Raw genomic sequence first — 17,054 nt, 5'->3', positions numbered from 1 at the left:
TCAGCAAACCCCTTTTTCCCTCTTGAAGACTCCTGGGATGTATGACATAATTTGCCTATAGGCATGGAAACCAGTAAGTAACTGAAGGAATGTAAAAAAAAAGGTTTAAAACAGGTAAATATGATAGAATTTCTATTTATTAATCCTAGCAGCATAAGGATTACAAATAATCAATGTTGATTCAGAGAGTGAAGTTCCACTTTAAAGAGTAAGTTCAACTAGTTTTTAGAAAAGTACTGTAGCTGCAGACTTTTAAAAAACACAGCTCTGTCCAGGCAGAGGTCACAAGATAGAACTTTTTTGTAAAAAAGATAATTTCTGAAACATTTATGAAAGCAAAAACTGCTATGGTGCCGGCATAGTTATAACTAATTTAGAAAGTCTCTATAACACTGTATGTTCTCAACTACTTTAAAGTGGTTGTAAACCTTAGACATTAAATATGAACAAAGCATATCCCTCTATAGTGTGTAATTGTTTCAATTCAGAGCAGTAAGTGTCATTTCTCTCTTCTGCCTTGTTCCTTTGTTATCAGCATATTCTGACAAGTTTTCCTGACACCAATAGATAAAAAGGTGACAGAGGAGGGAGCTCCAGCACACAGTTTGTGATTGACATGGGTGTGACCCTTCCCTCCAATCAGCTCTCACTAAGCTCTACAGAGTGTAACTTCAGCTCCCCACCCCTGCTTTCTGAAAGTTTAGACAAGCTGTGTAAATTCTGGAAGTTGAATGGCTGTAGAGAAGAGAAGACTGCAGATACATACTGTATATGTGAAGGTTTACAACCACTATAACCATCGTAAAGACCTATGCTGTCCAAAGAATTTTCTGTATCCAAAACACTTCTAAATGTGTCAGATTCCTAGTCCTTCGCCGCAGATTGTGGTTCTACTCGATGACTCCTACTTCACTACAGGACACCAAGGTGACTACATGCAGCAGGCAATGTAGACATTTAAAGTGATATTAAACTACATAACACAACTGTAATATATTGGCTGACTTTTTCTCTTTATTTTCATCTGTTGATTTGGCCAGTAAGTCTGTTATTTTTCAACATTTTTTAACCACTTCCCACTGCCATGTCCTAGCTCAGGACAGCGGACCCATGATTGGAACGTTCTTGATTGCAATTATGCATAGGGAGCTTACCTGTACCCAGGGGTGGACTGACCATTTGGAAACTTGGGCACTGCCTGAGGGCCCGGGGTCAGTAGGGGGCCCCATGAGATGCCCCTGGTACCTTTTTCATAGGCTTTTTTGAGTTTGGGCAAGGACACAGGGGCACCATGATCCCCTATTGCCCGGGGGCCCCATGAGTTGTCAGTCCGCCCCTGCCTGTACCTTCTGGATACTGTACTGTACTACTCTGACTCACTACCTTTGCTGGAAGTCTGTTCCAAGCATCAACTACTCTGCTGGTAAAATAATACTTTCTAAGATTAATTTTGAACTGCCCTCCTGCTAGTTTGACTTTATATTGAAAACACTTCCCTCCTGAGCCTTATCATGTCTTTCTTCAACACTGGATAGGTGAGTATCCAAATGATTTTAAACACATATATTTTTTGTGTTTTAAATAACAAGTACTAATCTGCTCTGTGAACTCAATTAAAAAAAAACCTTCAGTCTTTAGAACCACTTTAATCTTCTTCTTAGGCAGGTTAGTAATTAATTAATATTTTAAACAGCAACATGGGCACTTTAACCCCTTCCCAACCGCCCTATAGCAGAAATACTGCTACAGGGTGGCACAGGTGCGCAAAATCACATATATATATATATATGTGTGTGTGTAATTTAGAATTTCCGGGTAGGGGGCGGGCGCGACCTACCCGCACCGCCATTTGCGGTTGTGGCTGTCAATCACCGGTCACACCCGATGATTACTCACCAGCGCCCGGTGATTGCTGAGCATCTCCAAAGGGAAGGAGAACTGTTTGTAAACAAAACAGTTCTCCTCCCTGTCAGCTCATGCACATTGCTTTGGATGGCTGTGCACAGCACAGCCATGCAAAGCAGTATGCTTACAGTGAGCTTACAGTGAAGCAAAGACACAACACATAGTAAAACAGCACACAGTTAACCCTTTGATCGCCCCACATGTTAACCCCATCATGCCCAGTGCCATTAGTACAGTGTCAGTGCTATTTTTTTTGCACTGATCACTGTATTGGTGTCACTGGGGATGTCAGTTCCCCCCAGTGTCAGAATATCCACCACAGTCCCGCTATAAGTCGCTGATCGCCGCCATTACTAGTAAAAATAATAACAAACAAAATTCCAGTATCTATACCGCCATTTGTAAATGCTATAACTTTCACGTAAACCAATTAATTTACACGTATTGGGATTTTTTTTTAGCAAAGACATGTAGCAGAATACATTTTGGCCTAAATTTATGATGAAATTTTAAAATTTTATTTACTGGACATGTTTAATAGCAAAAAGTCAAAAATATAGTTTTGTTTCTCAAATAACACAAAAAGAAAGCTCAAGCCGTAGGAAAAAAAGGACATAAATTTAATTTGGGTGCAGCGTTGCATGACCACGCAATTGTGAGTTAAAGTAACGCAGCGCCGTAATGCAAAAAATGGCCTGGTCAGGAAGGAGGGTAAATCCTCAGGAGGGCAAGTGGTTAATCACTACATATTACTTATGTAGTGTACAAAATAAACAATATTAATAGATTCTACCCAACAAACCTTCCTTTCCTGCCTTATTGTTCCTTTTCCCCTTACCTTTCTTTTTTATTTTATTTTAATAATGGTTTTTAATGATGTATAAGAATAGTTCCCCCCAAATATGAATATATTTTCAACAAAATGTCTATAGTAAACTTGGGGAATTTATGCAAATACTGTATGTACTGTATATAAATATTTGCCATTTCTTCACATTACGTGCCTACCTATAAAAAAACTGTGGGATTTACCCCTGGTTCACTGGCTCTGTGCGGGTGGTGCCACTGCGGATCCACACAAAAATCCGCACGACCCGCACAGTGGAATGCGGACCCATTGGCGGGTGCCATTATTTCTAATGGCCCACTGCCCACACTGGAAATCGCAACCGTACTGGGAACTGAGGTTCCTGTGCGGGCTCCGTTTTCTGAAGAAGTGCAGGGACTTCTTCCCTGCATGTCCCGGGGAACAAGAAGTCCATTCAAATGAATGGGCTCTCATGTCCATGCAAAACGCAGCCCGCAGGAACGTGGAGAAGTGAACCTAGCCTTAATTACTAAAGCTGGAGAATGCAAAATCAGGTGCACGTCTGCAAAGAAACCAATCAGCTTCCAGGTTTTATTGCCAAAGCTTAATAGAACAAGCTGAGGTTAGAAGCTGATTGGCCACCATGCTCAGCTTCCGGATTCAGTCAATCTGCCCCACTAAGCCAGAAGATTGACATGCTATGTAGCTGAGACATTGCATCATTCTTACTGTTAACATGGCTGTGAACTTTAATAAGCAAAATCTTATGTATTACTTAAAATACATGTTTGTATTTTAAGGGAAACTTGGATACTAAGGGATTTATTTGATATTATGCTAAACAGCCATTTTAGTGTATTGAGCAATGATATGTTTTTATGTTTACAGAATTTATGAGCGCAAGATGACATTTACACAACAAAATGAGTGTCTAATCCCCCTCCCCTCCCCCACTTGTCTGCTTAAATGAACCATATTAAAGCACTATTAAACCCAAAAGCAAACATTTAATTTATTGCAGCTTACCAATTATTAGTTGTGTAGGATGCATTCATTTTTTTTTTGCTTAGACTTTTTACCTCTGTCTTCACCTGGTGATGTGGCCAGCAACACACCGCATGTATTAGAGTGCCCACACTCTGGATGAAGGAGCACATGGGGCACAGCAGACAGCAGCATTGCCAGTGTGAATGGAGGGTAATTTTTAATGTATTAGCAGATTTAAATACACTAACACGTTGAAGCCAAACTCCAGCTAACAGTTTATAATCATTAACAGTAAACTGTTTTTTTTTCCTTTTAGAATAAAAGTTTTACATAAATAAATAAAAGCATGATGTCAGTGTTAACCACTTGCCCTCCTGAGGAATTACCCCCCTTCCTGAGCAGGCCATTTTTTGCAATACAGCGCTGCGCTACTTTAATTGACAATTGCGCGGTCATGCAATGCTACACCCAAATGAAATTTACGTCCTTTTTTCCCCACAAATAGAACTGTCTTTCAGTGGTATTTGTGAGTTTTTTATTTTTTGTGCTATAAACAAAAAAAGACCGACAATTTTGAGAAAAAAAACAATATTTTTGACTTTTTGCTATTAAACATGTCCAGTAAAAAAAATTAAAAAATCGAATTTTGTCATAAATTTAGGCCACAATGTATTCTGCTACATGTCTTTGCTAAAAGAAATCCCAGTATGTGTAAATTAATTGGTTTACATTAAAGTTATAGTGTTTACAAATGGCAGTATATCCATTTCCCTCCCGGCCTATGGCCGAATGGCGGCCGGCAAAAACCCTCACCTTTCCGGGTGGATGCCATATTGCGTCCTTTCGGGCATACGCAGTTTGTGTGCCTGCAGAGCTGCGCAGCGGCGTGATCTGTCACCGGCCGTGTACATGGCCGATGACAGATCTCAGTACCGGCCCCATTGCTGGTACCATATGACCTGCTGTGACCAATCACAGCAGGTCACATGACAGTTGTATACAATGGATGGCTTCATTCATGCCATCCATAGTTTACTAGTGTGTCTAGCTGTGAATGGTCACAGAGATCACATGCACAAGCTGGGCCAATCAAAGCCCAGCTTGTGCATGTGTCATGTGATTAGCAGTGGCCAAATCACAGCTAAGCACAAAAAAAACCCTGAATGAATTGATGTCATTCAGGTAAATGCTTGCTTATAGCAAAGTAATTCTTTGCTATAAGCAAATTGTGTTAAAAAAACAAAACAATACTGATCACTTCCCCAAAGTAGTACAATGTTACTATGGTAACATTGTACTACTTTAGTCATAGTGAAATATGAAAAAAATCTTAAAAAAAAAGATAAAAATGTAATAAAAAATAAAAAAAAAAAAAAAATAAAAAAAAATATTTTTTTTTCATACTGTCACCAGTCAGTGTCCCTGATCACCACCATGCCAGTTATATGATGATGCTGTACTGCACTGGTGATAAAAAAAAAAAAAATAGTGAAAATAATTTTTTACATTTTTTCATTTTCCGAAAAATTATGACAAAATAAAATACAACTTTAAAAAACTCGCCATGCCTCTTATGAAGTATGTCGGACTGTCTACTTTGCAAAAAGGTGTCATTCGGAGGCAGGGACGGACTGACAACTCATGGGGCCCCCGGGCAATAGGGGATCATGGGGCCCCTGTGTCCTTGCCCAAACTCAAAATAGCCTATGAAACCAGGGGCATCTCATGGGGCCCCCTACTGACCCTGGGCCCTCGGGTGGTGCCCGAGTTTCCAAATGGTCAGTCCGCCCCTGTTTGGAGGATATCTGTACTGTTCTGACATTCTTGGACCTCAAGAAATTAGATTGGCTGTCAGTACTTCAGGATTGATCAATATTCAGATATATCCCATAGTTTGTGAACTCTATAACTTTCCTACAAACTATAAAATACATCCTAATTTGGGTTATTTTCACCAAAGACATGTAGCAGAATACATCTTGGCCTAAATTTATGAAGAACAATTATTTACTTGCAAACTTTTATAACAGAAACAAAGAAAAATGTGTTTTTGTTTCAAAATTTTCGGCCTTTTTTTGTTAATTTAGCAAAAAATAAAAACCCCAGCGGTGATTAAATACCACCAAAAGAAAGCTCTAGTTGTGTAAAGAAAATGATAAAATTTTAGTTTGGGTACAATGTTGTTTTGACCGCGCAGTTGTCATTCAAAGTGTGAGAGCGCTGAAACCTGAAAAATGGCCTGGGAGGGAAGGGGGTAAAAGTGCCCTGTATTGAAGAGGTTAAATGCTGGAATTTTTTTTTCTACTATTAATGGCAGCGATCAGCGACTTATAGCGGGACTGTGGGTATTCTGACACTGGGGTGAACTGAGTTGGTGTCATTGACATCCCCAGTGACACCAATACAGTGATCAATGCTAATAAAAAGGGTTAACTGTGTGCTGTTTCACTGTGGGTTGTGTAAGTGCTTTACACTGTAAGCACATTGCTTTGTATGGCTCTGCTAGGCAGAGCCATACAAAGTAGTGTGCAGGACCTGACAGGGGACATATCTGTGTTGTTTATACACAGGTCTCTCCCCCATCGGATATACTCGGAGATTACCGGGTTTCGTTGAGAAATCACAGGACAAGACCCGGGGATTGACAGCAGTGGCCACGAATTGCGGCGCGGGTCCCAATCTCTGTTCTCCAGTTATCTAGACAAGAATGAGCAGTTAACCTGTGCAGGCACATCCCCACTGCATAGAAAATCATTTCTTTTGCCCAGAGTTGGGCTTTAAAGAATGTTCATAAATTGTTTAATGTATTAACTGGTATGATATCTCTATGATTTTTACAGGGGTAAGCATATCGGCCATGATGTGGATATCTTGATTACATGTCCCCATAAAGAAGATGAAAATACAATTTTACACAAAACCATTAATGCACTGAAGTACCAGGTAAGTAATATTTTATCACCATAAATAATGATGCTCCTCTGTAATAATAAATCATCCAGGATTTACTTTCTACAGATATAATTAGCTGACAATAAGCCAGCAGTGTTATAGATGGCAGCCTAAGGGGCCCATTCATTCAGGCAGTGTCAGCCACATACAGACTATTAGTTAAAACATTAGTTAAACTATTAGTTAACACAATAGTTAAAAAACAAAACATGACTGAGACCTACAGTGAGAGTTAGGAGCAGAGCTGCACAGCCATTGTGCTGCATTATTGAGCAAAGCATGACACCTGCATACAGTATATGATACCCCCAAGCATATAAATAATTGGGAACCAAGATTTTTTAAAATATTAGTATACATTGATAAAAAGTGAGATCTACAGTATGTTCAGACCACTAACGGGCTGTATCTGCCTGCACATTATAGTTTGCCAGAGGACACGGGACACACCACCATGGCTGTCTTTGGGTGCCAGAGGAGCTAAATTTAAAGTCCTCTTTACATATTGTTAAGGTTCGTAGTATGAGATGTTCATTTATGGTGTTATTATTATTTCTAGAACTTACTGCTTTTCCATGACATTGTGGAGTCTACATTTGATGACACAAAACGCCCGAGCAGATGTGTAGATTCACTTGATCATTTCCAAAAGTGCTTTCTAATTCTTCAACTTCAGAAAGAAGAAGAAAGTAAAAATGCTAACAGCAATGCTCCTAAAGGATCTGATGCCCACAGAAGCTGGAAGGCTATTCGCGTAGACTTGGTAGTAACCCCATATGAGCAATATGCCTTTGCACTTCTTGGATGGACAGGCTCACAGGTATGGATATACTTTCCTAGTACCCTCAAGTCAACTAGCTTTGTAATATTAATATTATTATTATTACATCGAGTTTATATAGCACCAAAGGGTTTGCTCAGCGCTGTACAATAGAGGGGGGGGGAGGACAATACATGAAACAGTACAGCAACAACAAACAGCACACGAGGGGTTAGAGGGCCCTACTCTTTCGAGCTTACAATCTAGGAGGGAGGGGGTAGTGGTACAGGAGGAAGTGGCTGTGGGGGATGGAGTGGTGGGAGGAATGAAGGGGAATGGCTGTTAGATGAGGGTGGGGTAGGCTTCCCTGAAGAAGTGGGATTTGAGGGAGCGCCTGAAAGTGAGGAGAGAAGGTGACAGTCTGATGGTTTGGGGTAGTGAGTTCCAGAGGATGGGGGAGGACCTGGAATAGTCTTGCAGTCGTGCGTGGGAGGAGGAGACCAGGGAGCAAGATAGGAGGAGGTCCTGTGAGGAGCGAAGGGTACGGGTAGGGTGGTATTTGGAAATCAGGTTGGTGAGGTAGTTAGGGGCAGTGTTGTGAATGGCTTTGTAGGTCGGAGTTAGTAGTTTAAATTTGATGCGATGGGCAACCGGGAGCCAGTGGAGGGATAGGGAGAGGTGGAGCGGCTGGTGAGGTGGATGAGTCTGGCCGCTGAGTTCAGGATGGTCTGAAGCGGGGAGAGCCTGCGCTGGCGTAGGCCGGTGAGGAGGGAGTTGCAGTAGTCAAGGCGTGAGATAATCAGGGAGTGTACGAGTAGTTTAGTGGTGTCTGGGGTAAGGAAGGTACATATCTTGGCGATGTTGCGGAGGTGGAGCCTGCATGTGTTTGTAAGTGATTTGACATGAGGTTGGAAGGAAAGGTTTGAGTCCAGAATGACGCCAGTTCAGTAAAGCTTTGAACAGCATACCATAATAGCATTTATCAGGAAACACAAGGAGAAATACAATATAGCTGATTTAGAAGATACACAGTATGGCTGATTTACTTAAAGAGTCTTCATTGAAAAAACTCATTACAGGAATCAGCTTCAATATAATAGCATTTGAAGATAGTTTGATGAAAAAAATGACCACATTTGGTTTGATCAAAGCAGCTGATGCTTATGATTTTGAGAATCACTTGAAGTGTTTTGGGCCATTTTTGATGTCTCAGAAGGTAATAACAAACTATTCAGGCAGTTAGTGGTCCTTGTTATTGCCAAGGAACTCTACTGGGAAATCTCCCAGTGAGCAGGTTCCAATTCATAACTGTCAGTAACACATTCTCATACACTGCTTAAACTTCTATTTGCTACACTGTTGCCTCATTTTTCCACTAAAATAAAACAAACAAAGCATAAAATGACACATATCAGTTCCAGATCAATCTGGTCAGAGCTTACACAAGGCCAAGGTTCTCACGTGATAGTGAACCAGCCTAATGATTGGCCACACTGGCTCCCAATGCTGCATTAAGGGAGTAAAGAGAGAAAATCATTTGCTCCACCATACTATACTAAGTATTTAATGTCATTTTGATAGGTAAGTGGCAACAAAGTGTATAAAGGTACTGGGAAGGAAGTTGCAGTTAAATGGACTTGTTACTTTACCCTGAAGTTCACTTTAATTTCAAGAGACTGATAAAATCTGTTTTCTGAGCCCTGGGTTACTGTACCCAATTGCCCTGTATGGATCATTATTGCCTAATGTATCCGATAATTAGCCTACACAAGTGGCTATGCTATTGCATGTTTAAAAATAAACAATTCTTAAAAAATAGGCTAGCCTATATGTGTTAGAAAAAATACTTTGTTGCATGATGTCTGATCATTAAAATATACACAAGACAATATACAGTATTTTGCTGTAAGAAGATGCTATTTGTCTATATATTATTAAGCCAATATCACTCTGTTACCCAGAATTCTTGTTTTAATGGTAACTTCTTGTAAGAGCAAATGCAAAGGATCTCTAGGTTTGTCTTACAAAATGTTATTATCATTTACTTTGTACATATGAATTTGTGTGAGTATGTATAAAGTCGAACACTCCCCCAGCAGATGCACAATTGAACAGTGTGTTACTAGCAGCATACATACTGTAATTAGGGAGCTGCAGACAGGCAGAACTAACATTAGCTAAGCAAAGTGATACTATTATATCTGAGTGGTGGACAAAGTATATATTCTGCTTCCCAGGCTTAATCAGTGCTGCACAGTTATTTACACCAAGAAAAGGATAACTGACATTTTTAGGCATTTATAGGCAGCGCGAAAAATCAGTGAATAACTTATTTTTATCACTAGCCTTTTTCCTTCTTTCTTGCTTTCCATAATCATTTTCATCCTCTAATCTTACACCTCCTCCCAACCCACCTGACTACTGTCTTTTTAGTATTTCTTTTCTGTTTTTGGATTTGCTATGGATTATATGAAAAAAATAAATGAACTGCTGTGCAAAGAAACACTTTGTGTCCCCTCCCCCCATTGATACACATTCTTGTTTATGTGCAAATATGGTTGGTGTCAGGGGCGGACTGACCATTTGGAAACTCGGGCACTGCCCGAGGGCCTGGGGTTAGTAGGGGGCCCCATGAGATGCCCCTGGTACATTTTTCATAGGCTTTTTTGAGTTTGGGCAAGGACACAGGGGGCCCATGATCCCCTATTGCCCGGGGGGCTCCATGAGTTGTCGGTCCGCCTCTGGTTGGCGTCTTGCTTATTTCCCACCTGGGCACAATTTGTCTTTTGTGGAACTTTCTGGTCATTTGCAGTATGCGACTGAAAGCACATTTTGCCTCTGATCCCAGCCACATTTCTTAATTTGCTACCACATTTACAAGCACATTCACTTTTGGTGCGTCTTTCCTAAAATAACAGAAGAAGAATGTCACCAGCACACCGAGGGTCTCCAATGTGGGTCCAAAGCTTTAATAAGAGATCACATAGCTAAAGCAAGAGCAACGTTTCAGAGCCTTGCAGTGCCCCTTCATCAGGCATGAAGGGGTCCTGCAAGGCTCTTAAATTTTGTTCTTGAAGTAACTATGTGATCGCTCATTAAAGCTTTGGACCCACATTGGAGACCCTCGGTGTGCTGGTGACATTCTTCTCTTTGGATCTTTTAGTTCCAGCTGATGGTCGCTGCAGCACCCACTTATATACACAGCCATCTCTTAATGCAGGAACGTGTGCATTGGTATTGTGCACTCATTTCCTAAAATACCATCACACTAGCACAACAGCACCCTAATGGAGTCTAATTCTTCTACAGAGAAAAGCACGTTTTCAAATGCAATTAATGAAATGACATTGCCAGGAAACAAGTGAAATAGAAGGAACTGGACACTACCCTGAATACAACTGCCTGAGGAACAGAGTCTAAAGGACAGGGGGTATTCACCAGGTTTGGATTCTGTATCCTGCCTCCAGATTGTTTCCCCAGATAATGGCAGACTTAGCAGCATGATGCAAAAAGATCACTGGCAGAGACAGACAAGCAACTAGAAAATGAGGAAGCTAGTGGGAGCACCAAAGAGACATGATTGGATGTTCCTAGCTCCAAGACGAAGAGAGTTTGGCAAATGGAGAGTACCAGAAGCAGCTGTGTCCAGCCTCAAAGGCTCAGAGAAGCAGAGCTTAGCAAATAAAGCATACCAGGAATTGCTGTGCCAGGCTGCAGAGGTTTGAAGGAGCAGAGTTTGGTAAATGGTATGTACCAGGAGCAGCTGTGTCCAGCTGCAAAGGCTCAGAAAAGCAGATTTTGGCAAACAAAGAATACCAGGAATCACTGTGCCTGGCTGCAAGGGTGAAGAGGAACATAATTTGGCAAACAGACTGTGCCTAAAGTAGCTGTGTCCAGCTGCATAGGTTGGAAACTGAATGTACCCGATGTAGCTATGCCCAGCTGCAAGAGTTTGAAGCAGCAGAGTTTGACAAACAGAGTGTCAACAACAGTGCCTGCCGCTAGGAATGACAGGTAGAGTGTACCAAGAACAATGCCTGTGGCCAGGAACGAGAGGAAGAGTTTACCAGGAACAGGGCCTGCGGCCAGGAGTGACAGGTGTAGCATACCAGGAGCAGTGTCTATGGCCAGGAGAGACAGGTGTAGCATACCAGGAGCAGTGTCTATGGCCAGGAGAGACAGGTGTAGCATACCAGGAGCAGTGTCTATGGCCAGGAGAGACAGGTGTGGCATACCAGAAAAAGTGTCTATGGCCAGGAGTGACAGGTTTAGCATACCAGGAACAGGGCCTGCGGCCAGGAGTGACAGGTGTAGCATACCAGGAGCAGTGTCTATGGCCAGGAGAGACAGGTGTAGCGTACCAAAAGCAGTGCCTGTGGCCAGGAGTAACAGGTAGAGCATACCAGAAACAATGCCAGCAGCAACATGTAGAGTGTAGACAGAGCATTGGCAGCCACCAGAAGCAAAAACATCAGTGTATCTGGAGTGGCTATGGCAGAGTGCATTGACCTGAGGGCAGCAGAGATACAGGGAGGCTCAACAGAACAGAAGAGGTGCAGACTGTGAAACATGTGGGAGCTCATGTGGACAAACAATGCATGGGCATCTCTTCACGGAATGCACCAACAAGGTGTGCAACACCTGAGGGAAAACCTGAGAGTAAGCATGGCTGCGCATTTTAGGAGACACACTGCTGGAACAAGGATGGCAAGTAGCTACTACATTCTTGAAATATAATCAGAACACCCTGGGTCAGGGTAATTTGTAGAAAACACACTGGGTCAGGGTAATATGAAGACATTCCTCTGGGTCAGGATAATATGAAGAGAACACTCCTGGTCAGGGTCCTATGAATAAAATACCGTAGGTCAGGGAAATATGAGGAAAATACCCTGGGTTAGGGTAACATGAAAAGAATTCCCAGGATCAAGGTAATATGACATGAATACTGTGAACCACGGTCATGTAAAGAGATACCCTGGGTCAAGGTAATATAAAGAAAATAACCTGGATCAAGGTAATATGAAAAAAATATCGAGGAGTGGGGTAATCTGAAGAGAATACCCAGGGTCATAATATCCATATGAGGAGAGGAAAGGCTGGGACCTATTTGGGGGAGAAATCAGGGTTCAGCCAGGGGAAGGAGAGGAGGAGAGCCCAGGACAGCAGAGTTAAGGCTGCCTGAATGCTAAAGATGTGTATTTGGCCTTGATGGGTGCAGTGTTGGTTGAGGTCTAAAATGTTTAGGTAGCTCATAGAGGGGTACTGTAGCGGCATGGTGGTCTCCAATATTGCATACCTGGTTAGGAAAATTAACTGTAGAATGTGTCTAAGGGAAGAACTGATACCCTATACAAACATTTGTTTTCCAGTGTGTTTGGATCATCTGTCCAGTGAGATTGGACATTATTAGCCACATTGATGAAAATAAAGAGTTCCTTGTGTACAGTTACATACAGTAAGTTTAGCATCTCATGTTATAAAATAAGGGTCTCCTGAGGTTATATTATTTCCTTATACTCATGAAGGAGTTGTTCTGTAATTTACACCCTTAATTCACTGAGGTCTGCTAGAGAGAAGTGTGAATTCTAATCTTGGCTCTTCAATCTGTCATGGTAAAAGACTGATTCTTAAGGGAGGTGCTGCCATTAATACCCTTTTAGTTCTATGAGTATCTATGAAAACACTTCCCCTAACAACCTTCCCATCTGAACATAGCTGATGTTAGAGCCAGTTTTGCACATTCCCTGGTCTCCAGTAGAAACAAATGAACCATGAACTGTTTAGCTCTGAATAACTTATCTTTCTGCAGAGGTGGTAAGAGTTTACATTTCTCCAGCAGAGCCTATTTCAGGAAAGATGTTTAGCAACTCCTTAAAATGTATCTTTACCTTGAAGTTTTTTTTTTTTTAATTGTGGATAGAGTGTGGAAATGTGTCTGGTTTCATTGATGACTGTCATAGCAGTGAAGATTCACTTTCTCAATTGTTCATGGTGACATTTGCCAACAGGTCAGAAAGTGCAGGCAAATTCAGAATTATACCTATAGATATACTTTAACCAAATGCATAATGCTCTTCGTTTTTATATTTGCCATCCAATGTCTGTGGTTAAATACATTGTAAGCATAATAAATGATGACATGATAAATTAGGAAATGTAAATACAATTGGATATGTCATCACTTTCAAGTTAGTGTGGCTACTGAGGACTGTGTAGCTCCATTCTGATAAAAGGCTGGATCCCTCCCAAAAGTATTAACAATGGTATAAGGAGTAATTTGTCAATACATTATCCATTTATAATGATTTGCAATTAATGGACTATTGGCAAATTCATATACAATTTAAAGTGAAAGCTGAGCTCCCTGTGCCTCTGGGGCTATAGCGTGGAATGCTCACTGGACTGTGACCGTATCTTCATATACCTGTAAGCGGTCTGTGAATAGTTACACAGTATGTGCCCTGCCAACTGCATTAATGACTGCAATATTATTTGGAAACAGATTATGAGGTCTGCATTCACATAGGACATCTTCATTGTTCACAAGCTGAAGAAAGAAATTAATCTTGCTCCTCCAACATTGCACTACCACGTTCTAAAATGTTTGTCCATCCTAAAGGAACACTCCAGTCAACACTGAAAATTGGAATGCTTACAACGAACACGAACTACCAGAGGCTATTGAGTACTTAAATTTTACATCGCATTGCAGTAGTGGACACGTCAACCTCCTTTGGTAGTAATCAGCTAATCATAAAACATGCCTACTGGTTGTGCCAGAAAACTCACCTTGCTTCCCAACATGCAGAAGGCCTGATGTAAAAGATATCGGTATTGAAGTATTGCTCACAGCCACCTCACAGCCACCAATCACATTCAAACCAATGTAAAAGTTTGATGTAAAGTTATTCCCATTAAGGTCATTACAGAGAACAAGGGGGTTCTCTTTATGTCTGGAGGAAAAGAGGTTTGGTCTTGGTTCACATTACTGCAACTTACAGTGCAACTTTGCCAGGTGACTTGAGTACTACTTTGAAGTGACTTTGAAGCAACTCTGAAGCAACACTAAAGCAACTTTCAGGGAATGCTTGGGTAATCTTCCTGTAATGTCGGATCCAAATCACATCAATATAAATTAGGATCTGACTTGGAATCAACTTCCATTAAAGTCTATGGGCACAAGTTGGATAGAAGACGCCTTGAAGTAGTACAGGAACTTTTTCTAAAGTCAGAGAGACTTCAGTAGTGCTAATTAAGACAGCTCTCATTGACTAACATGGGATTTTACATGCCATGCAGCTTGGGGTCTCACAAGTCGGATTCCAAGTCATGGCAGTGTGAACCAAGCCTTAACCTCCACATATGGAAAGTGTCTTCACATTAAGAGCTGTGAAAATGTGGAAAGGACTTCCAAGCACTAGCTCTAGCCAGCTAAGTAGATTGATTTAAAAACAGATGGATGCATTCCCAAATGAACAAAACATAACTGGATATTACCATTTATAGGTAATACACCGGGGATTGTTTATCCTATCTGATTGACTTCTGTGGGATCAGGAAGGAATTTATTTTTCCCCCACTAGAGAAAATTTGACGATGTTTTTTTTATTACAGGTACATATATAGCACCATCAATTTACACAGTGCTTTACATATATATTGTACGTTCACATCAGTCCCTAACCCTCAAGGGGCATACAATCTAAAGTCCCTAACTTACAGTCATACATACACATACTAGGGTCAGTTTAGACAGGATCCAATTAATCTACCAGCATGTCTTTGAGTGTGGGAGGAAACTGGAGTACCTGGAGGAAATTTGTGCAGGCACAGGGAGAACATGCAAACTCCAAGCAGATGGTGCCGTGGTTGGGATTCGAACCAATGATCCTAGTACTGCTTTTGCCTTCGTCTGGATCAACTGTGGGTATAGGGTTCTGTATATGGATGCAATTAAATTATTTATTTGTTTATCTATTGGTTAAACTAGATGGACCTGTATTTTTCAACCTAACTATTAAAACTGTAACAATTAACTTCTCTTAAATGAAAAAAATGTGGTGTGCTATCTCATCATAAATAGAACCATAAGCTTTAGAAACATAAAGTGACAGTCCAAGAAAATGTTTTCTCCAATAATAAACGCCCAATCCAGTATATGCTGTGTTATCATCCAGCAATAATCAACACCGTGCTTGACTTGTGACCCCACGCCCTACTCACCTTGACTACTGACCTATAGATTATAATAGGCCAAAAACTCGCAAATTTCTGATCCGTGATGTGTTCCTTCCACGTATTATGCTTCTTTAAACTCCAGATCCGTGCAAAATAAAACAAAAACATACCATAGTGCAACACCGTTTTATATAACCAAAAATTAAACATGTTACAGTATCTACTTACATTAAACAAATTATATGTAACTCCGAACTGTAGTGAACACATATGCATTACTCCACCGTGCCGACTATATTGTGGTATTGTGGTGTTTCCCATCACCGGGTAGGTGCACCATGCACTCACCTTCTTCCCTGACCTAACAAATAGGTCATACACGCTTAGGGATGAAACCAAATTCTGCTTATCCACTGCCGATCTTCAGTGGCTACTTCATTAGTTCTGGCCCTTTAAGGGAACATGCTCTCCGATATCCAGTGGAATTAAGGTGTTTATGATCAAAAATAAAGGGAATAGATCATAGTGCAACCCCATAAAATATGAACACTTTATTCAAATAAAAAAGTCACTCACAAAATGAATCAAAAGCATATCACAGCCATCAATCAAAATGGTTCCTCACATCACTCGTGCCGGTTTGGGTATGACCGGAAGTGACATCACTAGTCTCCACCCAACATGTTTCATCACAGGCCACGTGACTTCTTCAGGGTGAACTTCTCTTATTTGTTCCCTTTTGCACCATTAAACATAATGTAGAAATCTTTTTATTATATCTGTTAAGTGCAAAAAATGCCTATTGATCTTGCAAATAATCTTGTGAGCTGATATCTTCCTTTGCCCTCTATCTCTGTTCCATTCTTATCAGTTAGATTGTTCTGCGGGCTATAAGGCCTGGTTCACACCTATGCATTTTTAGTGCTTTTTTCATTTTGCAGTAGCTCATTATAGTCCACTTAACATGGTTTCCTATGGGACATGTTCACATCTATGAGGTTTCAACCGCTGCATTTTTGGAAAGGGTCAGGGGCTTTTTTTCTGCAGCAGACTGTAATACGCATAGGTGTGAACCATGCCTAAAACCCCTTCCAATTCCCGGAATTAGAGGGGTTTCAGTAGTCTTGCACTGTTTCTGTTAACATGATAAAGTAGGTAAGTTAGTCGTGTCAACCTAGGACAGCAGGTGTGTTACTGGCAGAACCACCAGGTAAAAATAAAGGAAGTAAAGCCTGAAAAAACTAAAGCAATCACCACATCTAAGGACTGATAAGCTGTAATATATTACACGTTTGTTTTGGGATGTAGATACTTTAACTGCCTCTTACCCACTGTATAGAGAAATGACGAATGGGCGGGAGCTCTCTTGTTCTGGGAGGATATCATATGACGTCCTTCCATACTAGCTGCACATGCTGTGTCCCCGGGGGAGCGCTGTGCGGCTATTGATGATGTACTGTG

General features: G+C 41.0%; 1 protein-coding gene across 2 annotated transcripts in view; it reads left to right on the top strand.

Annotated features, from left to right (window-relative positions):
- The window catches only part of DNTT (DNA nucleotidylexotransferase), a 432,122-nt gene that overhangs the window by 301,323 nt on the left and 113,745 nt on the right, over nucleotides 1–17,054 (top strand). For both annotated transcript variants that reach the window (XM_089690283.1, XM_089690284.1), the window contains 2 exons: nucleotides 6,541–6,643; nucleotides 7,212–7,472. In XM_089690283.1, the coding sequence (XP_089546409.1) occupies nucleotides 6,541–6,643; nucleotides 7,212–7,472 (364 nt within the window). The remainder of the gene's footprint in view (nucleotides 1–6,540; nucleotides 6,644–7,211; nucleotides 7,473–17,054) is intronic.

This window comes from Staurois parvus, unplaced genomic scaffold (genome assembly GCF_062004578.1).
Source record: "Staurois parvus isolate SC_StPar_1 unplaced genomic scaffold, SC_StPar_1.0 ptg000525l, whole genome shotgun sequence".
In the NCBI taxonomy this organism is placed as follows: Eukaryota; Metazoa; Chordata; class Amphibia; order Anura; family Ranidae; genus Staurois; species Staurois parvus.
The sequence above is the reverse complement of the archived record's forward strand: the minus strand, read 5'-3'. Positions and strand labels throughout refer to the sequence as shown.